Raw genomic sequence first — 16,621 nt, forward strand, 5'->3', positions numbered from 1 at the left:
TTTTTACCATGGGATAATTTGGTATTTAAGGCTACAAGCCACACTGTTTCCCTTGTCTTGCTGTACTTACTATTTGCAAAATGGTCTTGTCACTTTTGAGACTCCCTGACCAGACTGCATAGTTTTTGGGGGTTGGCCTTGCTGTGAGTGTAGACGTGAGTCTGTGTGTGTGTGTGCACGTGTATATACGCACGGATGTTTGTGTGTACGCGTGATTTTATTCTGCCTATGCTCTTCTACTTGTTTCTCCGGTGCTCCATTGTGTTTATTGGTGATTTCATAAACCCACTCAGTTGTTGTGCTAGAGGAAAAGGGTCATTTGGATTAGAGGCTCAGGGATTCAAAGCTATATCTGGTGTGAGAACGCCTATAAAATTGTTATTGGTTGTAATCTCCCTGGTGAGGAAAGCGTGATGGAGTGGATTGGCGAATTCTCAACAGGCCTTTCGTCTATAACAGCAACAATCATTTTCCTTTTGTCTGTTTTATTTTAAATAAACCAATGGGTTTATGCACATACACAGCAGGGCGCAAATCTGCTGTGAGGACCATGGAACAGAGTCTGTGTCCTAAAACTACATGGAACATAGTTTTCTGAAATTGTATTTTCAAACACAGGACCCTATCCCGAGATCACGCTAATCCAGCCGATCTTGTAAAACACAGGAAAATACTGACTAGGGCAACTTACTTGGATGAGAATATGTATATAAAAGGCACATACATAATATAGAAAGAATCCAAACACTATATTTTTAAATAGAGTCCGCTAGTGTAACTGTTGCAAAGGAAGTGACTACATTTCTATTAAATGCCTCCCCGGAGTTTTTAACCACTGAAAAAACTCGGCTCTGCTCTGACTCGGTTAATTGGTCTTAGATCCAAGATGAGTATTTTTGGTCTACACACACATAGGTTTGAAAACTGTTTTAAGTTGGTGCAGGAGGGTTGAGAAGGATGGGATCGGGTCCTGTCACATTTCTCCCAACCTGATGGATGTGTGGTCCAAGGAGCCACGTTGCCTCAGCATTCCAACCCCTTCACCCTTGTTCTGAAGCCCTTGAATGATGTTTCCTCTTACCTATAAGTCCCTCCTTATGCCCAGCAATATACCTGGATCTACCAAAGCAGTGCAGATGGGAGCAGAAGAGGACTTAGGTTCCATGGCCACATTGGGCAAGTCACTTCACTTCTCTGGGCCTCAGGTCCCTCATCTATAAAATGGGAATTACTGCCATGAGCCCCATGTGGGACATGGACTGTATCCAAGCTGATTAGCTCGTATCTACCTCAACGCTTAGTACGGTGCCTGGCACATAGTAAGCGCTTTGCAGATACCAGAAAATAAAATAAACTGGTGGTCACCTTGGATGCCCATGTCCCTCCCCAAGACTCGCGGCTTGGTGACTGTCACCTTCCTTGCTTTTTTTAAAAAAGGTATTTTTTAAGTACTTACTATATGTCAGGCACTATAGTGAACACTGGCAAAGGGGCTGAGCATGGGGAGAATAAGTGGGGGGGGGGGGCGACTCTGGAGGTAAAGGAATGGGGTTTCCACTTTTTTCATTGCTGGTTTTAAGAGCTCAGGCATAGGCTTGAACCCAGAATTCCCAAACAGCCGCTCACCCCACTATGCTCTGGCAGGGGGCCTGAATTCTTACTGAAACACTTCTATTTTTAGTAGCCTCTGCTGGCATTAGACTCAGTGTTTCTAGAGCTTTCTGCATTCTGATCCCCCTCCACATATTGAGGGTGGTTTCATATTTTTCTGTTTAAAGGACGATAGGTCTGGGGAGCTGTAACAAATTGAAATGCGCTAAACAGTTCCTTCTCTTGGGTTGATGCTTCGAACTTGAAATTCAGAATGGGGAGCGTGAAGAATGCCAGCCTCATTATATTTCTGAGAGGGAAAAATTCATGAAAATAAGGTTCAAATATTTTGATGTTCCTGTTAAGGAATGACTGCTTATCTCTATTTTATCCCCATAGACTGCATCGACCATTGAATGCGTTCCCACTGGATTTGGCTATCAGAAAGATTGTGGAAAACTAAAGCGGTTTTCTGTGAATGACCACATGACCCCAGTGAATTGGGCCCAATTCTCTCCATGCCTAAAGTTTCTCCCTGTAGCAGACTGGACCGATGGGGAAGAGTACAACCCTTTCTGAGAACAACCATGACCTAGTGGAAAGAGGGTGCACCTGAGAGTCAGAGGACCTGGTTCCTAATCTTGGGTTAGCCATTTGTCTGCTGTGTGACCTTAGGCAAGTTTTTTGATTTCTCTGTGCTTCAGTTTCCTCATCTGGAAAATGGAGATTCAATTCTGTGAGCCTTCTGTGAGACAGGGATTGTGTCTGATCTGATTATCTTGTTTCTAACTCAGCCCTTTGTACATAGTAAGAGCTTAACAAATACCACAATCATTATTATTCTAGCCACACTCCCTAAGAGGGTGAATGCAACTCCCCAAGTACATAATTTGTCAGCAGGGAGTAACTTGGGGCAGGAAAATAATTCAATTCCACATCAAAACTACGCATTCTTCATTGATGCTCTCCCTTAAGGAGTAAAAAATTTCCATAGTTTCCTTTAAATATACTAGTTGTCCTCTTTTTCTAAACTGCTGATATTTCTACTTATTAAAGGACATGGTCAACTATTCCATTTTCCCTCCAACTTAGACTGTGAATCCCATGTGAGATAGGGGCTGTCTGACCTGATTAGCTTGTATCTACCTCGGCGCTTAGAACAGTGCTTGTCACATACGTAGTAAGTGCTTAACGAATGCCATTAAAACAAAATCAAAACCCAAAACAAAGATGGAAACAACACAAGTAGACGTCTTCCGTAGTCTGTATTTCAAATCGTTCAACTGAGGCTTAAATCAGAGCATTTTAATAATCAATCCCTCCTTTGTATGGAATAAGATGAATGGGCTCTAATGGATTCCAGAGAGGTTAGATGCTCTCCTGCAATGAAGGATAATGACCACGTTGCCTGTGAATGGAGAGATGCAAAACTCCACTTTGGAAGACAATTTGGCTTTTTGCAGAAGGTGTGATTTTGTTCAGATGCGTAAATATGGGTTCTAAAAGGGGTTAAACAAAACTGATTCTGTCTGACCCATACACATACCATAAAATTGAACAGGTCAGGCAATAAATCTTGTAAACAGGAAATGTCTGCAGTCTTAAACACCAACTAAACTGTTACTGTAGAACACTGATTCAACCATCGCAGGCTTTACTAGCAGATGATGTTATACACATAATGATCCAGAGGAATGAACATGTAAAGCGTAAAATTAAGTTCTGTGTGGATACTCCAACGGTTGACCAAGCAGTCAGGTGTTGAAGGATTTAAGCAAACTTCTCTAAGCCTACAAGAGCTGGGGCTTCTTCATTCCTCTCATGGCCAGCCCACTTGGCATTATGCTTTTCCTGCTCCATTTCTCCTCATCCCTGGGGGGAAACTACTCAAGTGGGCAATGGGGTTTATGCCAGGAAATCCTGACTGATGGCACGAATGCATTAAATGATCAGACCTTGAAGAAGGTGCAGAATAGTCTGGTAAGTCTAGCCAGGCATATGAGAAAAATCTACTGGCTTCAAAGTCGCCACAAGCTTTTGCTTGGCTGTACTGTGATCAACCATGTTGTCTCACCTTATTTCTCCTGTCTTTTCAACCGTCGGTTCCAGCCCAGAGGAAGACTGCCCGTACTTTTCTCCCCGAATCGCTTCTGCTCAGAGCAACTCTTTCCATGTCTAACCGCAGAGATCGTTGCCAGCGTGTACGTAACGTGGACGGGAAGCAGAGAGAAAAGAGAAAGGAGTGGGTGTACTGAAGAAAATATGAGGTGGGTGGAGGCCGAAGACAAAGAGAAGGAAGGCCAAGGGAGAAAAAGAGGCCAGGAGAATGGAACAGAAAAACAGTAAAGTGGAGAAGTTGGCAGAGAACCAAGAAAGAAAAGAGAATAAGAAAAAAGGAAAAGATGAAGAGGGGGAAGAAGACAGTACGCTGGCTTCAGACCGGTAAAGAGCGAAAGTCTAAAGAGCGAGTGAGGCCTGGGGAAGCCACCGTCACCTGCAACTTCCAGTTCTGAAATGGTCACATGGAACATACAGTTGAAGCTATAGAACTTGTGAGAGAGAAAACTATATACGGAAATATGTTAAGCGGAGCTAACTGGTTCTATTCTAGACTGTAAGCCCAGTGTGGGCACAGATGGTCTCTCTTGATTGCTGAATCATACTTTCCAAGAATCTAGTAGAGTGCTCCGCACACAGTAAGCACTCAATAAATGTGATTGAATGAATTGAATGAATGAATGCTGCTACCAAACAAACCCAAGACTTTCACAGCTCTTAAGTACATATCCTTAAACTCTGCTGCTTCTCTTAAGTGTAACTTATTTTAATGCCCATCTCCTCTCTAGATTGTAAGCCGCTGGAGGGAAGGGATCACGTCTATCAATTCGATTGCAGTGCCTTCTCCCGAATGCTTAGTACAGTACTCTGAACATGGTAAATAACATTGTTTGTTTGATGGATTGATGTTGCATGCTTTTTTTTTAGGCGTCAACATATTCTCAGTTGTTTCTTAAACGCGCACACACGCACATACACACCAGTCCCGCTGTCCTTGGCATGAGAAAGGGGGAAGGAAGGAGAGAGAGAGAGGAATGTGTGGGAGGGAGGAGGGGAGAGGGATCAGACAACTTTCTGAGATAGCATGAGCAGGAATACTCCACCGGGAGGGAGAAAGGGGGCAGGGAGCCTCTTGGAGATTTCAAGAAGGGGGAAATGATAAGTTACTTTATGCACTAGTCAACCAAAAAGAACAGCTTGAAGTCTAAACTACCAACACATTTAGCTGAGAGTGAATTACAGGCTGGCATAAAGGCAGCTGGAAAGGCAAGTGAGAGGAGAGGACAATATGAGTCTCTCAGCAGAAGGGGTTAATGTTTCATTAATCTAATCGAAAAGTCCATTTTAAATACTAGCCTCTAAAGCATGGATCCCTAACTGCAGGAAATATTCAGATTTCGAAAGGGACAAAAACAGCAAATCAAGAGTCGAGGACCATGAAAAAACTGCTTTCACTTTGCAAAACCAGTCAGCTTAAGCTATGTCATTGCTTTGGTTCAGTTACAAAGGTCATAAAAGTGTCTCCCCAAACTTTCGGTTCAATTTTAAAGAGGAAATAATGGAATCTGGTAATCAGTGAATTGAGTTACTTAACTGTATTTTGCATGCAGTTCAATAATATTAAGAAAGAGCTTCCAGGGTTTAACAAAGATCTGTGTTATGGGCTGGGATGCAATTGGGAAATTTTGAAAATCAAATAATTTTTGACTAGGCCAATCGATCTTTAGGTTAAGAAAAATAAAAATAATTTTTATTAATGCATAAAATCTTAGGTAATAAAGATTTTTTTAAAACCTTTTTTCCAACTGCTATATGAATGATTCACTAGGAAGGACAAGATATGTTAGACTCTGCCTTACTATGTTAAACTAAAATCTGAATATATGAATATCTATGTCTCTATATAGGGATACCGGTATATAAATTTACGAATATGTAAAAATATAAGCTTTTGCTAGCAGATTTCTTCTTCATTCAAAGTGCAATAAGGTTGCTTTCCTGCCTTGGCTTTATGCCACCGTAATGTTAATAGGATTTAATTGCCAGAGTTTACTGGAGTTTTTAAGACTTTATTAAAATAAAAGTAAGAACCTTTGAAGATACTCTGTCTTCTTTGAGTAAATATTTTCCATTAATGTCCACATCTAGTTCCCCCAGCATAATTTCACTTGAGAGGATTTAGGTAAACAAGTTGATACATTGCAGTACTTTAGGAAATTACTAACCATTTCCTCCAATTTTTGAAAGACCTTTAAAATATACAAAATTTGCTGTGATTTCCCATAACATCACTTTCTCTAAAGGCCTCACATGTAGGCTGAGCAGCAGAGCTGTTAAATTAGGCGGAAAAATATTCTGTGTGAACACAGTGGGCATTTGAGTCCTGTGAATGTCCCATAATGTCTGTCTCCCTCTCCAGACTGTAAGCTCGTGGTGGGCATGGAACGTGTCTGCTAATTCTGTTGTATCGTACTCTCACAAGCGCTTATTACAGTGCTCTGCACATAGTAAGGGCTCAATAAATGCAACTGATTGATTGATCATTTTGACTCTCCCAACATCCAGAGGAGATGCGGGTGAAGTTATTGTCTGGTTATGACAAATCTGTGTATGTGTTAGAGGAGTAAAGTCACCAGAAATCTAGTCACCTTAGGTGATAGGGAGGAGAGGAGGGGCAAATGGAGGAGGGGGTCTGAGGAAACAAGTAAAAGGTAGGTGGTCAGCGTGGTCTAGTGGAAAGAACACCGAGTCAGGAGATTTGGGTTCCACTACTTGCTGGTTGTGTGACCTTGGACAAGTCACTTCATTTCTCTTTGATGCAGCAGATGGAGATTCAAAATGCAAAATATAAAATGAAGATTCAATAATTGCTCTCCCTCAAACTTAGGCTGTGAGCCCTATGTGGTGCAGGACTGGTTCCCACCTGATTAACTTATATCTGCCCCAGGGCTTAGTACAGTGGCTGGCACATGCTAAGCCTTTAACGAATATCATTATGATCGCAGGAACCGCGGTGAAGAGCTGCATGTGGATTGCAAGCTGCAGTTTGGCCAACCCAACTTAGTCTGTTTTTCTTGGAGAGAACCTCAATTCTCCCATCGGTAAAGAATAGCAATTTTCCTAGAGAGTTTTATAGAGTGAAAATTTGACCTAATTCCTTAGTTTTTGTATAGTGTTTTTATTCCCAAAGTGCTCTGACATATCTTATTTTTGTCCACCCAACCACCCTGTGACAGAGCTAGAAAGAGGGTATTACTAGCCTCATTTTGCAGATGAGGAAACTGAGGCTCAGAGAAGTTAAGTGACCTGTCCGAGGTCACAGAGCTGGCTGGCGGCAAAGATCAAACTTGAACTCAGTCTTAGCGTTACTTTAGACTTTCCGAAAAAAGCTGAAATTTGATCCTGCTTCTTCCACCCACCTCTCTTTTTTATGGTATTCGTTAAGCACTAACTACGCATCAAACATTGTTCTAGGCACTAGGTTGATTAGGTTGGACAGAGTCCCTGTCCGTCATGTGGCTTACAGTCTGAGTAGGAGGGAGAATAGGAGAACGGAGGCATAGAGAAGTTAAGTGACTTACCCAAGGACACGCGGCAAACAGTTGACAGAGCCGGGATAAGAACCCAGATCTTCTGACTCCCAGGCCCGTGCTCCTTCACTAGGCCATGCCGCTTCTCTACTCACTCTTTCTCATTCACTCTATTCTTTGATTACCTGCGAGTATCTCCATTTCTGACACTTGATGTGAACTGGCTTAGGCAGATTGGGCAAAATCGTTTCCAGCTGCTTGAGGATTAGCTCTTGCACTTCTTCACTGCTTCCCTCCAAGTGTTTAATTCCAAATGGCACAGAGGTGTGAATGACAACAGAAGGCCCAACTTCAGAAGATTCTGTGGGTGTGAGAGAAGTAAAGATAAACACTCTAGTTGACAACCCAAAACCTTGCAAAGAATCAACTGGATTTAAGGGTTATTCAGGGTATCCTGGAAATGAAAAGAAGACAACTGTCTTCGGTATTGAGTTTTGAAATGCTGAATAATATAGGTTATTCTTAAAATTCAGTGGAGAAGGTCCACCTAAGAGGTGTATCTTTGTCTCTTCTCCCTGTTTCTCAAACACTTTTTCCCCAAATTTTATGTCCAGTTCCAGTTTAATCAAATTTTCATTTTTGTTTTTGTTCAATTTTCCTTTTTTTAATGACACTTGTTAAGCACTTACTTTGTGCCTGATACTGTATTAAGAGCTGCAGTTGATACAAGCTAATTATCATCTATTATTATTATTATGTGGCATTTGTCAATAATAATAATCATATTTATTGAGAGCTTACTATGTGCAAAGCACTGTACTAAGCACTTGGGAGAGTACAATATAACATTAAACACATTCTCTACCCTCAGTGAGCTCACAGTCTAGAGGGGGAGACAGACATTAATCTAAATAAACATACAAATAAATAGATAAATAAATAAATTACAGATATATTCAGATATAAACATATGTGCGGAAGAGAAGGAGGATGAATGAAGGAGCAAGTATTGTTAAGCACTTACTACGCATTAAGCACTGTTCTAAGCTCTGGGACAGATACACGCTAATCAGGTTAGACACAGTCCATGTTCCACAGGGGCTCACAGTCTTAATCTCCATTTCACAGATGAGGTAACTGAGGCACAGAGAAGTTAAGTGATTTATTATTGTTATTATTAATTATATTTGTTGAGTGCTTATTGTGTGCAAAGCACTGTACTAAGCACTTGGGAGAGTACAATCTAACTTCAAGCACATTCCCTCCCACAACGAGCTCACAGTCTAGAGGGGAGACAGACATTACACAGATAAATAAATTAATCAATGACTGGTATATACAGATATATACATATGTGTCATGGGGAAGGGAGAGGGGATGAATGAAGGAGAAAGTATGAGTGGCACAGAAGGGAGTGGGAGAAGAGGAGAGGAGGGCTCAGTCAGGGAAGGCTTCCTGGAGGAGATGAGCCTTCAATAAAGCTTTGAAGTGAAGGAGAACAATGATCTGATAGGAGGAGGGAAGGCGTTCCAGGCCAGAGGTAGGATGTGGGCGAAAGCTCGGCAGTGAGATAGATGAGATGGAGTTACGAGATCGAGATCGACTTACCTAATGTCACACGCCAGACAAGTGGAGGAACCGGAATTAGAACCCAGGACCTTCTGACTTCCAGGCCCCTCATGACTATTTACTAACTACTGAATCTTGGACCTCATTTGATGTTTGTCAACTTAGTCAATGAGAGGAATTCTGACAGCATCGGGAAGAAACCAAACTGTTTAACAAAAAGGGTCTCTGTGGGAAGGCCAGCTGGTAGTTGGGGTGTCAGCATGGAAATGGGAAATCTATAGAAGGACTTCAAAAGGTCTTCGAATCTCTGATGAGTGGGATGGGAAAAGGGATTAGCCACGTCCACCTCAGTGCTAATAAGAAAATGGGGAAAGTAGTTTAAACTTGAAATGAAAGTTGTCTTTTTTGACTGCCAAACCTGAACAGGACAAGCCAATGTCCATTTGGAGAAACAAAGTCAAAGCTATGTGTTTTTTTCCCCCAGTGGACACAAATTCAGGCCTGTTTGCTACCCAGTGAATTTGTAAATTTGTGATGGCGGTTCCTCTCGGTTTAGACGAGTAGGCTGGAAGCCATTTCTTAGAGGCAGAACTGCAGAGGTTTGCCCTGGGATAGCATGTCCCCTCATATCTCTGCTAATTGCCCCAGGTTCCTGCCTTTAAGACCCTCTTTCATTCTCTAAAGAGAATATTGTAGAAACATGTTTGGTTGGTTCTTTTTCCATTTAGAATGCAACTCCTTTTGCTGCACTGACAATCGATTTCATTTTCATGACCACCACCAAGCGTTATTTATAGGCGCTTTATGGTTCACTCCACTGTTCTAGGGTTGGAGTGAAGTGGACCGAAATGAAGAAAAACCCACTTCCTGCCAGCAAGGCGTTTCCAATCTACTGGGGGAGGTGAGGTACACAGGGAAAACTCAATTCTCAAAAAACTATGAGAAAAACCACATTTGCAGTAAAGAACAACAGAAAACCCAGGGTCAGAGCAGATCAGGGATCGAGCCACACTTCCCAGGGCTGACGGGAGATGCTCTCTGTTCAGGTGTCCTGGCTGGGTCAGGGGCTTAGGCTTCATCTTCTCGGGGAAGCGGGGGTGGGGAAGGGAGGTGAGAGAGATCACTGAGGGGCAGGAGGTGTTGAGACTAAGGGTCTCTGGCCAAAAGGCTAAAACCAAGTCTGTCCAATTTATTTGAAGGGTTTTCTGATTTAGAGCTTCCATTGCCATCATGACGCTATTTCCTCTCCCGAAGCCCTAGTAGACATGATGTGGTATGGCCCCATCTTCTGTTACCATGGGCGATGGAAAGGACAGCACTTGTGTACAATCGTTTGTACTTACTAAGCACTTATTGTGTGCAAAGCACTGTACTAGGTACTTGGGAGAGTACAATACAACAGAGTTTGTGGACATGTTCCTTGCCCACAATGAGCTTACAGTCTATAGGGGGAGACAGACATTAATATAAACTTAGTTGCCTCCCCTACCTGTCTCGTTTCATCTTACACTGTCGAGTCATCTCCAACACAAAGCGATGCCACGGACACATCTCTCCCAGAATGCCCCACCTCTATCTGCAATCCTTCTGGTAGTGTATCCATATGTTTTCTTAGTAAAACTATGGAGGTGGTTTCCCACTGCCTTCATCCGCGCAGTAAACTTGAGTCTCCACCCTTGACTCTCTCCCATGTCGCTGCTGCCCAGCAGAGGTGAGTTTTGACTTGTAGCAGAGATTCTCTTCCACTCGCTAGCAACTGCCCAAGGTAGATAGAGCACGGATCTGGGAGTCCAAAGGGCCTGGGTTCTAGTCCCAGCTCCACTACTTGTCTTCTGTGTGACCTTGGGTAAGTCACTTAACTTATCTGTGCCTCAGTTACCCCATTTGTAAAATGGGATTAAGACTATGAGCACCGTGTGGGGCAGAGATTGAGTCCAACCTAATTAGTCTGTGTCTACCCCAGCATTTAGAACAATGCCTGGCACATAGCAAGTGCTTAACAAACACCTTCATTAATTAATTAATTTATATTTCAGTGCTCTGGAAGTGATGCTGGAAGGCTCCAACACCAAGACTTAAAGTCAATAGCCCATGACAAGCTAGGTAAAAGAAAGTAGGACACCTGCATCTTGAAAATAATTAGGAAGTTGCTCTGACCAATCCAATTGTTATGGAAGCAATTTCTGGGAAACAGCATAGAGTGGTGAAGAGAGCATGGGCCTGGAGTCAGAAGGTCATGTGTTCTAATCCTGGCTCTGCTACTAGTCCACTGGGTGATCTTGGGTAAATCACTTCTCAGTGCCTCTTATCTGTTTACCTTATCTGTTTATCTTATCTGTGCCTCTCTTTATAGTCTCTTATCTGTAAAATGGGGTTTGTGACTGTGAGCCCCACGTGGGAAAGGGACTGTGTCCAGCTTGATTTGCTTGTATCCACCCCAGCACTTAGTACAGTGTCTGGCACATAGTAAGTGCTTAACAAATTCCTTAATTATTATTATCATTATTATAATTATTATTATTATGGAGAAGGGATAAACCATCAGAGCCCGAAACAGCCCACAGTCTGTTATCTTGCCATTTCCACTGATTCATTCATTCATTCATTCATTCATTCAATAGTATTTATTGAGTGCTTACTATGTGCAGAGCACTGTACTAAGTGCTTGGGATGAACAAGTCAGCAACAGATAGAGACAGTCCCTGCCGTTTGACGGGCTTACAGTCTAATCGGGGGAGACGGACAGACAAGAACAATGGCAATAAATAGAGTCAAGGGGAAGAACATCTCGTAAAAACAATGGCAACTAAATAGAATCAAGGCGATGTACAATTCATTAACAAAATAAATAGGGTAACGAAAATATATACAGTTGAGCAGAGGAGTACAGTGCTGTGGGGATGGGAAGGGAGAGGTGGAGGAGCAGAGGGAAAAGGAGAAAAAGAGGGTTTAGCTGCGGAGAGGTAAAGGGGGGATGGCAGAGGGAGTAGAGGGAGAAGAGGAGCTCAGTCTGGGAACGCCTCTTGGAGGAGGTGAGTTTTAAGTAGGGTTTTGAAGAGGGAAAGAGAATCAGTTTGGCGGAGGTGAGGAGGGAGGGCGTTCCAGGACCGCGGGAGGACGTGACCCGGGGGTCGACGGCGGGATGGGCGAGACCGAGGGACGGTGAGGAGGTGGGCGGCGGAGGAGCGGAGCGTGCGGGGTGGGCGGTAGAAAGAGAGAAGGGAGGAGAGGTAGGAAGGGGCCAGGTGATGGAGAGCCTCTAAGCCTAGAGTGAGGAGTTTTTGTTTGGAGCGGAGGTTGATAGGCAACCACTGGAGTTGTTTAAGAAGGGGAGTGACACGCCCAGATCGTTTCTGCAGGAAGATGAGCCGGGCAGTGGAGTGAAGAATAGACTGGAGCGGGGCGAGAGAGGAGGAAGGGAGGTCAGAGAGAAGGCTGACACAGTAGTCTAGCCGGGATATAACGAGAGCCTGGTCACCCACTCCAAAGAAGGCATAAAAACGAAACCTAAGAGACACAGAGTGTCACAGTTCTTGCATAACAATAAGAGGGAGAGCAATCGGGAGATTTACTTTTACTGGGGACAGAAGAGAACTTTTAAAAACTCTGGGCTGAAATCTGAAGAACTTCAAAACTTAAAACCAAGGTTGTCGGAGAAAGGACGTTTTCTTAAATGAAAGGTTATTCTTGGAAGCTGATGCTTGAAAACACAGGCAGAACTAAAAAATGGCTAAGTTCTTAGAAAAGTAGGCCCTGAAAATACTGTAACCACAGTAGTGGTAACTCAGTAAAAGGAATTCATACAATGAGATAAGTCTATCTGTTCTGGTTTGTTAGGCAGTTGGTGAAGTGGCTGCTGCTTTTTGGCTCTCCTGCAAGTCAGATAGTGCGGACATACAAGCCTGCTTCTGAAATTTCAGACTCGCTGGTGACTTAGCACTCTATTGGAGTGAAGCTTAGAACAAGGTGAAGCCATGCGCTGTTGCTCCAGTTCTTTTGTATAACTTTTCTAATGGGCTGAGGATAATTTCTGGGAAAGGGTAATGCAGATGGACCTATCTCAGAAGGGAATGCAGCCACTGTTATCAAAATCAGGGGGCAGGGCTGGGTTACCCCGGCTGGACCATGTTCAGGATACCAGATCCCTGGAGGGAGCACTTAGGGCATAGGGCATTTAGAGGTCTGGGTATGGGCGAGTTTGTTCCACCGCCAACCATTCCAATCCATTTGCAAACAGCTGCTTTCTGGACTCTGGGGTTCTTAAGGCTGGCCATGCCTGCAGGGGACAAGTGGGTTTAGGAAGAGTATCCCTCCCCTGGCGATATGCACTTTCCTTCAAATTTCCACGGAACACCCTAAAGTTTGGAACCAGGCCATCGGAGCAGAGATCGCTTTGTGCTGAAAAAACGAATACCCTTGAAGTGGTCCTGGCCCCAAGAACCTCGGCTGCAAGATTAACAGGCAGCATTTCCTCCCTGCTCCCCGATACCCCTTTCGGGGGAGCCGAGCTCAAGGCGAAACAGGAAGTCCTAACTGAGGCCCAGAGAGGTTAAGGGACTTTCCTAAGGTCACAGAGTAGGTCAGCTGTGGAGGTTGCCTGATTCACAGTCCTGTGATTTTTCCACTAGCCCATACTGCCTCCCATGTAACTGGGAACTGGGCAGGAGTCAATTCAGTGTCAACAACTAGAAAAGTAGAAGTACAAGTGTCTTTGGACTCCTAAATATTTGGTCCTTGGTCTAAATCGTCACAAGCTTCCCAGTGCTCTAGCAGTTAATATACAGGGTCTTCTGCCCATTCCACTCCTGAGGGAAAGTTTTTATTGTTTGCTTGTTTGCTTTTAATGGTATTTGTTAAGTGCTTACTATGTGCCAGGCACTGTACTAAGGGCTGGGGTAGACACAAGGTAATCAAGCTAGACTCAGTCCCTACCCCATAGAGGGCTCGCGGTCTTAACCCCCGTTTTACAGATGAGGTAACTGAAGCACAGAGAAGTGAAGTGACTTGCCCAAGGTCCCAAAGCAGCCAAGTAGCGGAACCAGGATTAGAATCCAGGTCCTCTGGCTTCCTGGCCTGTACTCTTTCCACTAGACCTCACAGTTACTAATAGACCCGCTAAAAGATAGTAAATAAAAGCCTATAAAAATCAATACCCCTTACCAGCCTCCAATAGCCAACAGTAAATAAAAACTGGTAAGAATGAATACCTTAGGTAGCAGTGTCCCTCAAATAGTCTATTCTATCAAAAGCAGGGGGATAAAGGGAGGTATGAAAAACCACAGGGAAAAGGCATTGTTGAGGGAGAAGGAGGAAGCCGGGGGGAGAGATTAGACCAAAGGGAAAAATTAGAGATAATCAACTTGTTGAGAAAGGATTAGCTCTTTTTCCAATTCAGAAGGCGCCTGTTTCAGAAGCCACCCTTGCGGCTTCACTTCAATCTTGGCATCCTACCACTTTCAATAGTTGGAGAGGGTTGAGGTCTGGCAGATTTTGAAGTGAAGAGAGGTTCAGACTCTGGGTTTGGGATTAGTTTTGCCCTGTGCTAATCCGGCCTGTGGCTGAATATACACACAGTCTAAGGAACTAGAGGGCTGAGACAATTATCTAGGCCATTTGTTCCATTTAAACAGCCTCACTGGATAATTTGAGCTCCAAAGTGGAATCTCTGGCCTGAAGGATTGGTTGGGTTGTCTTGGTGGGGCGAATCCTCGGGTTTTTGATATTACTGATTGAATGTCCTAATTGCACACACTCTCTTATAATTTGGATTGAAAACCAAGTTTTCTAAGGTGAATGTTTATTAGTTTGGGGGAACACGGTCTCAAATTTACAAATTCACCCATGCAGTGGATCCATTTATTACGAGTCCACATTTATCCTCTCAAACTCCCTGCTCACGGCCATCCATTCACACACTTACTATTTATATACATCTATACACTCTCACACTTTTCTCAGTATTACTTTTTGCAAATCCTCTGAGAACTTGTGAATTTAGGCTGCAGTAGTGATTTTTGTGCATCTCTTTATCTTGTATCTACCTTAGGGCTTAGTACAGCTTGGCACATAGTAAGCACTTAACAAATGCAACTTCTAGTATTATTATTATTGCTATTAATAATGGTATTTGTTAAGCACTTACTATGTACCAGGCACTTTACTAAGCACTGGGTAGATACAAGTTAATCAGGATGGACACAGCCCATGTCCCACATGGGGCTCACAGTCTTGATCCCCATTTTACAAATGAGGTAAATGAGGCACAGAGAAGTTAAGTGACTTGCCCCAAATCACACAATAGACAGGGGGCAGAGCCAGGATTAGAATTCAGGTTCTTCTGACTGCCAGGCCTGTGCTCTATCCACTAGGCCACGCTGCTTCTCTATTATTATTATTATATATATTCTATTATGTATAATAATAATAATTGTGTTATTCATTAAGCACTTACTATGTGCCAGGAAATGTTCTAAGTGCTGGGGTAGATACAAGCTAATCAGGTTGGCCATAGTCCCTGTGCCACACAGAGCTCACAATTTTAACCTCCATTTTACAGATGAGGGAACTGAGGCCCAGAGAAGTGAAGTGACTTGGCCAAGGTCACGCAGCAGACAAGTGGTAGAGCCGGGATGAGAACCCACTTCCTTCTGACTCCCAGACCCATGCTCTATCTCTAGGCCCCCCTGCTTCTCTTACCAGGAATAGTAATCATACTACGTCTTTGCCTCATGTGGACGCTACCACAAAATTTCTTGACTTGCTTCTTCTCATACCCTCAGCCTCCTCTTTTTGCCATGCTCTTCAGCTCTTCCTGACATGGGCAAACAGGACTGTAGTAGTAAATAGTAATATTTACTCAGCACTTACTGCGTGCAGAGCACTGTGCCAAGTTCTGGGAAAGAGTATACAGGTGGGAATTAGACATGAACCCTTGTCCTCAAGGGGCTCACAATATACGAGAGTTGATGGGCAGTAGAGAGAAAAGTTCTAGTCTGGTGTGGGGAGATAGAGGGAGGAAGAAAAACTCTGTGATAATCATCTTTTGGTTGTAGAGTTAGGGGGTGGTGAAGTGTATGAGGAGTGGGATCCTGGTAGGACTTTGCTTTCCTTTCTCAGTTGGGGCCGCAAAGGAGATAAGTCCACGGATTGAGTACCACGGATCAGGTTTGAGCAGAGGTTGGACAGAATCCTTGAAGGCAGCGTCCGTGTCTGCCAACGCTATTGCAATCGTGCTCCCTGAAGCGCTTAGTACAGTCCTCTGCATGTGGTAAGCACTCAATAAATACCGTTGATCGGCTGTTGGACTGAGTGAGACCTTAGTGCTGATTCATCCACCTGCTGCCTCCCTCTAGCTCTACCAGAATCTGGATCCCGCCGATCAACCAGGTTCAGTTCCTTGCAATGCTCTGAAGTCCAACAGCAAATCAAAGTCTCAAATAATATCGGCAAGCCTGACTCAAATCTCCTCCTACTTGCAATAATGCACAACAATAAAAAGTAATAAAATCCTGGAAGGGGCAAGGATTGTAATTACGCTCCCCATTTTACAGCTGGAAAATCTGAGCTATGGGAAAATGAAGTTAGTTACCCAACAGGGAATCAAATCTAAGCGTCTCACTGCTAGTGGCAGCCTTGACCTTTAGATGAACAACATGGTATATGATAGTGAAAAGGTTTAAAAAGATGCAGAAGGGAGATAATACTTGTTTTGTCATTATTATTGTGACAAAGTTTATGGAATTCTAAGCCTGAATTTCTTGTGCTTTAAGACACACACACTCAGATGCATTTTTCAAACCACACAATACATTATGTCCATTTCAATAAAAATCTGAGTAAGAAAGATAAACAGATATGTATATATATATATATAC

General features: G+C 43.4%; 1 protein-coding gene across 1 annotated transcript in view; it reads right to left on the reverse strand.

Annotated features, from left to right (window-relative positions):
* RNLS (renalase, FAD dependent amine oxidase) overlaps window positions 1-16,621 on the reverse strand; it is a 290,569-nt gene that overhangs the window by 13,000 nt on the left and 260,948 nt on the right. Inside the window, 1 exon segment of the mRNA XM_029059819.2 lies at window positions 7,364-7,539. Within this exon segment, the coding sequence (XP_028915652.1) occupies window positions 7,364-7,539 (176 nt within the window).

This window comes from Ornithorhynchus anatinus, chromosome 3 (genome assembly GCF_004115215.2).
Source record: "Ornithorhynchus anatinus isolate Pmale09 chromosome 3, mOrnAna1.pri.v4, whole genome shotgun sequence".
Lineage (NCBI taxonomy): Eukaryota > Metazoa > Chordata > Mammalia > Monotremata > Ornithorhynchidae > Ornithorhynchus > Ornithorhynchus anatinus.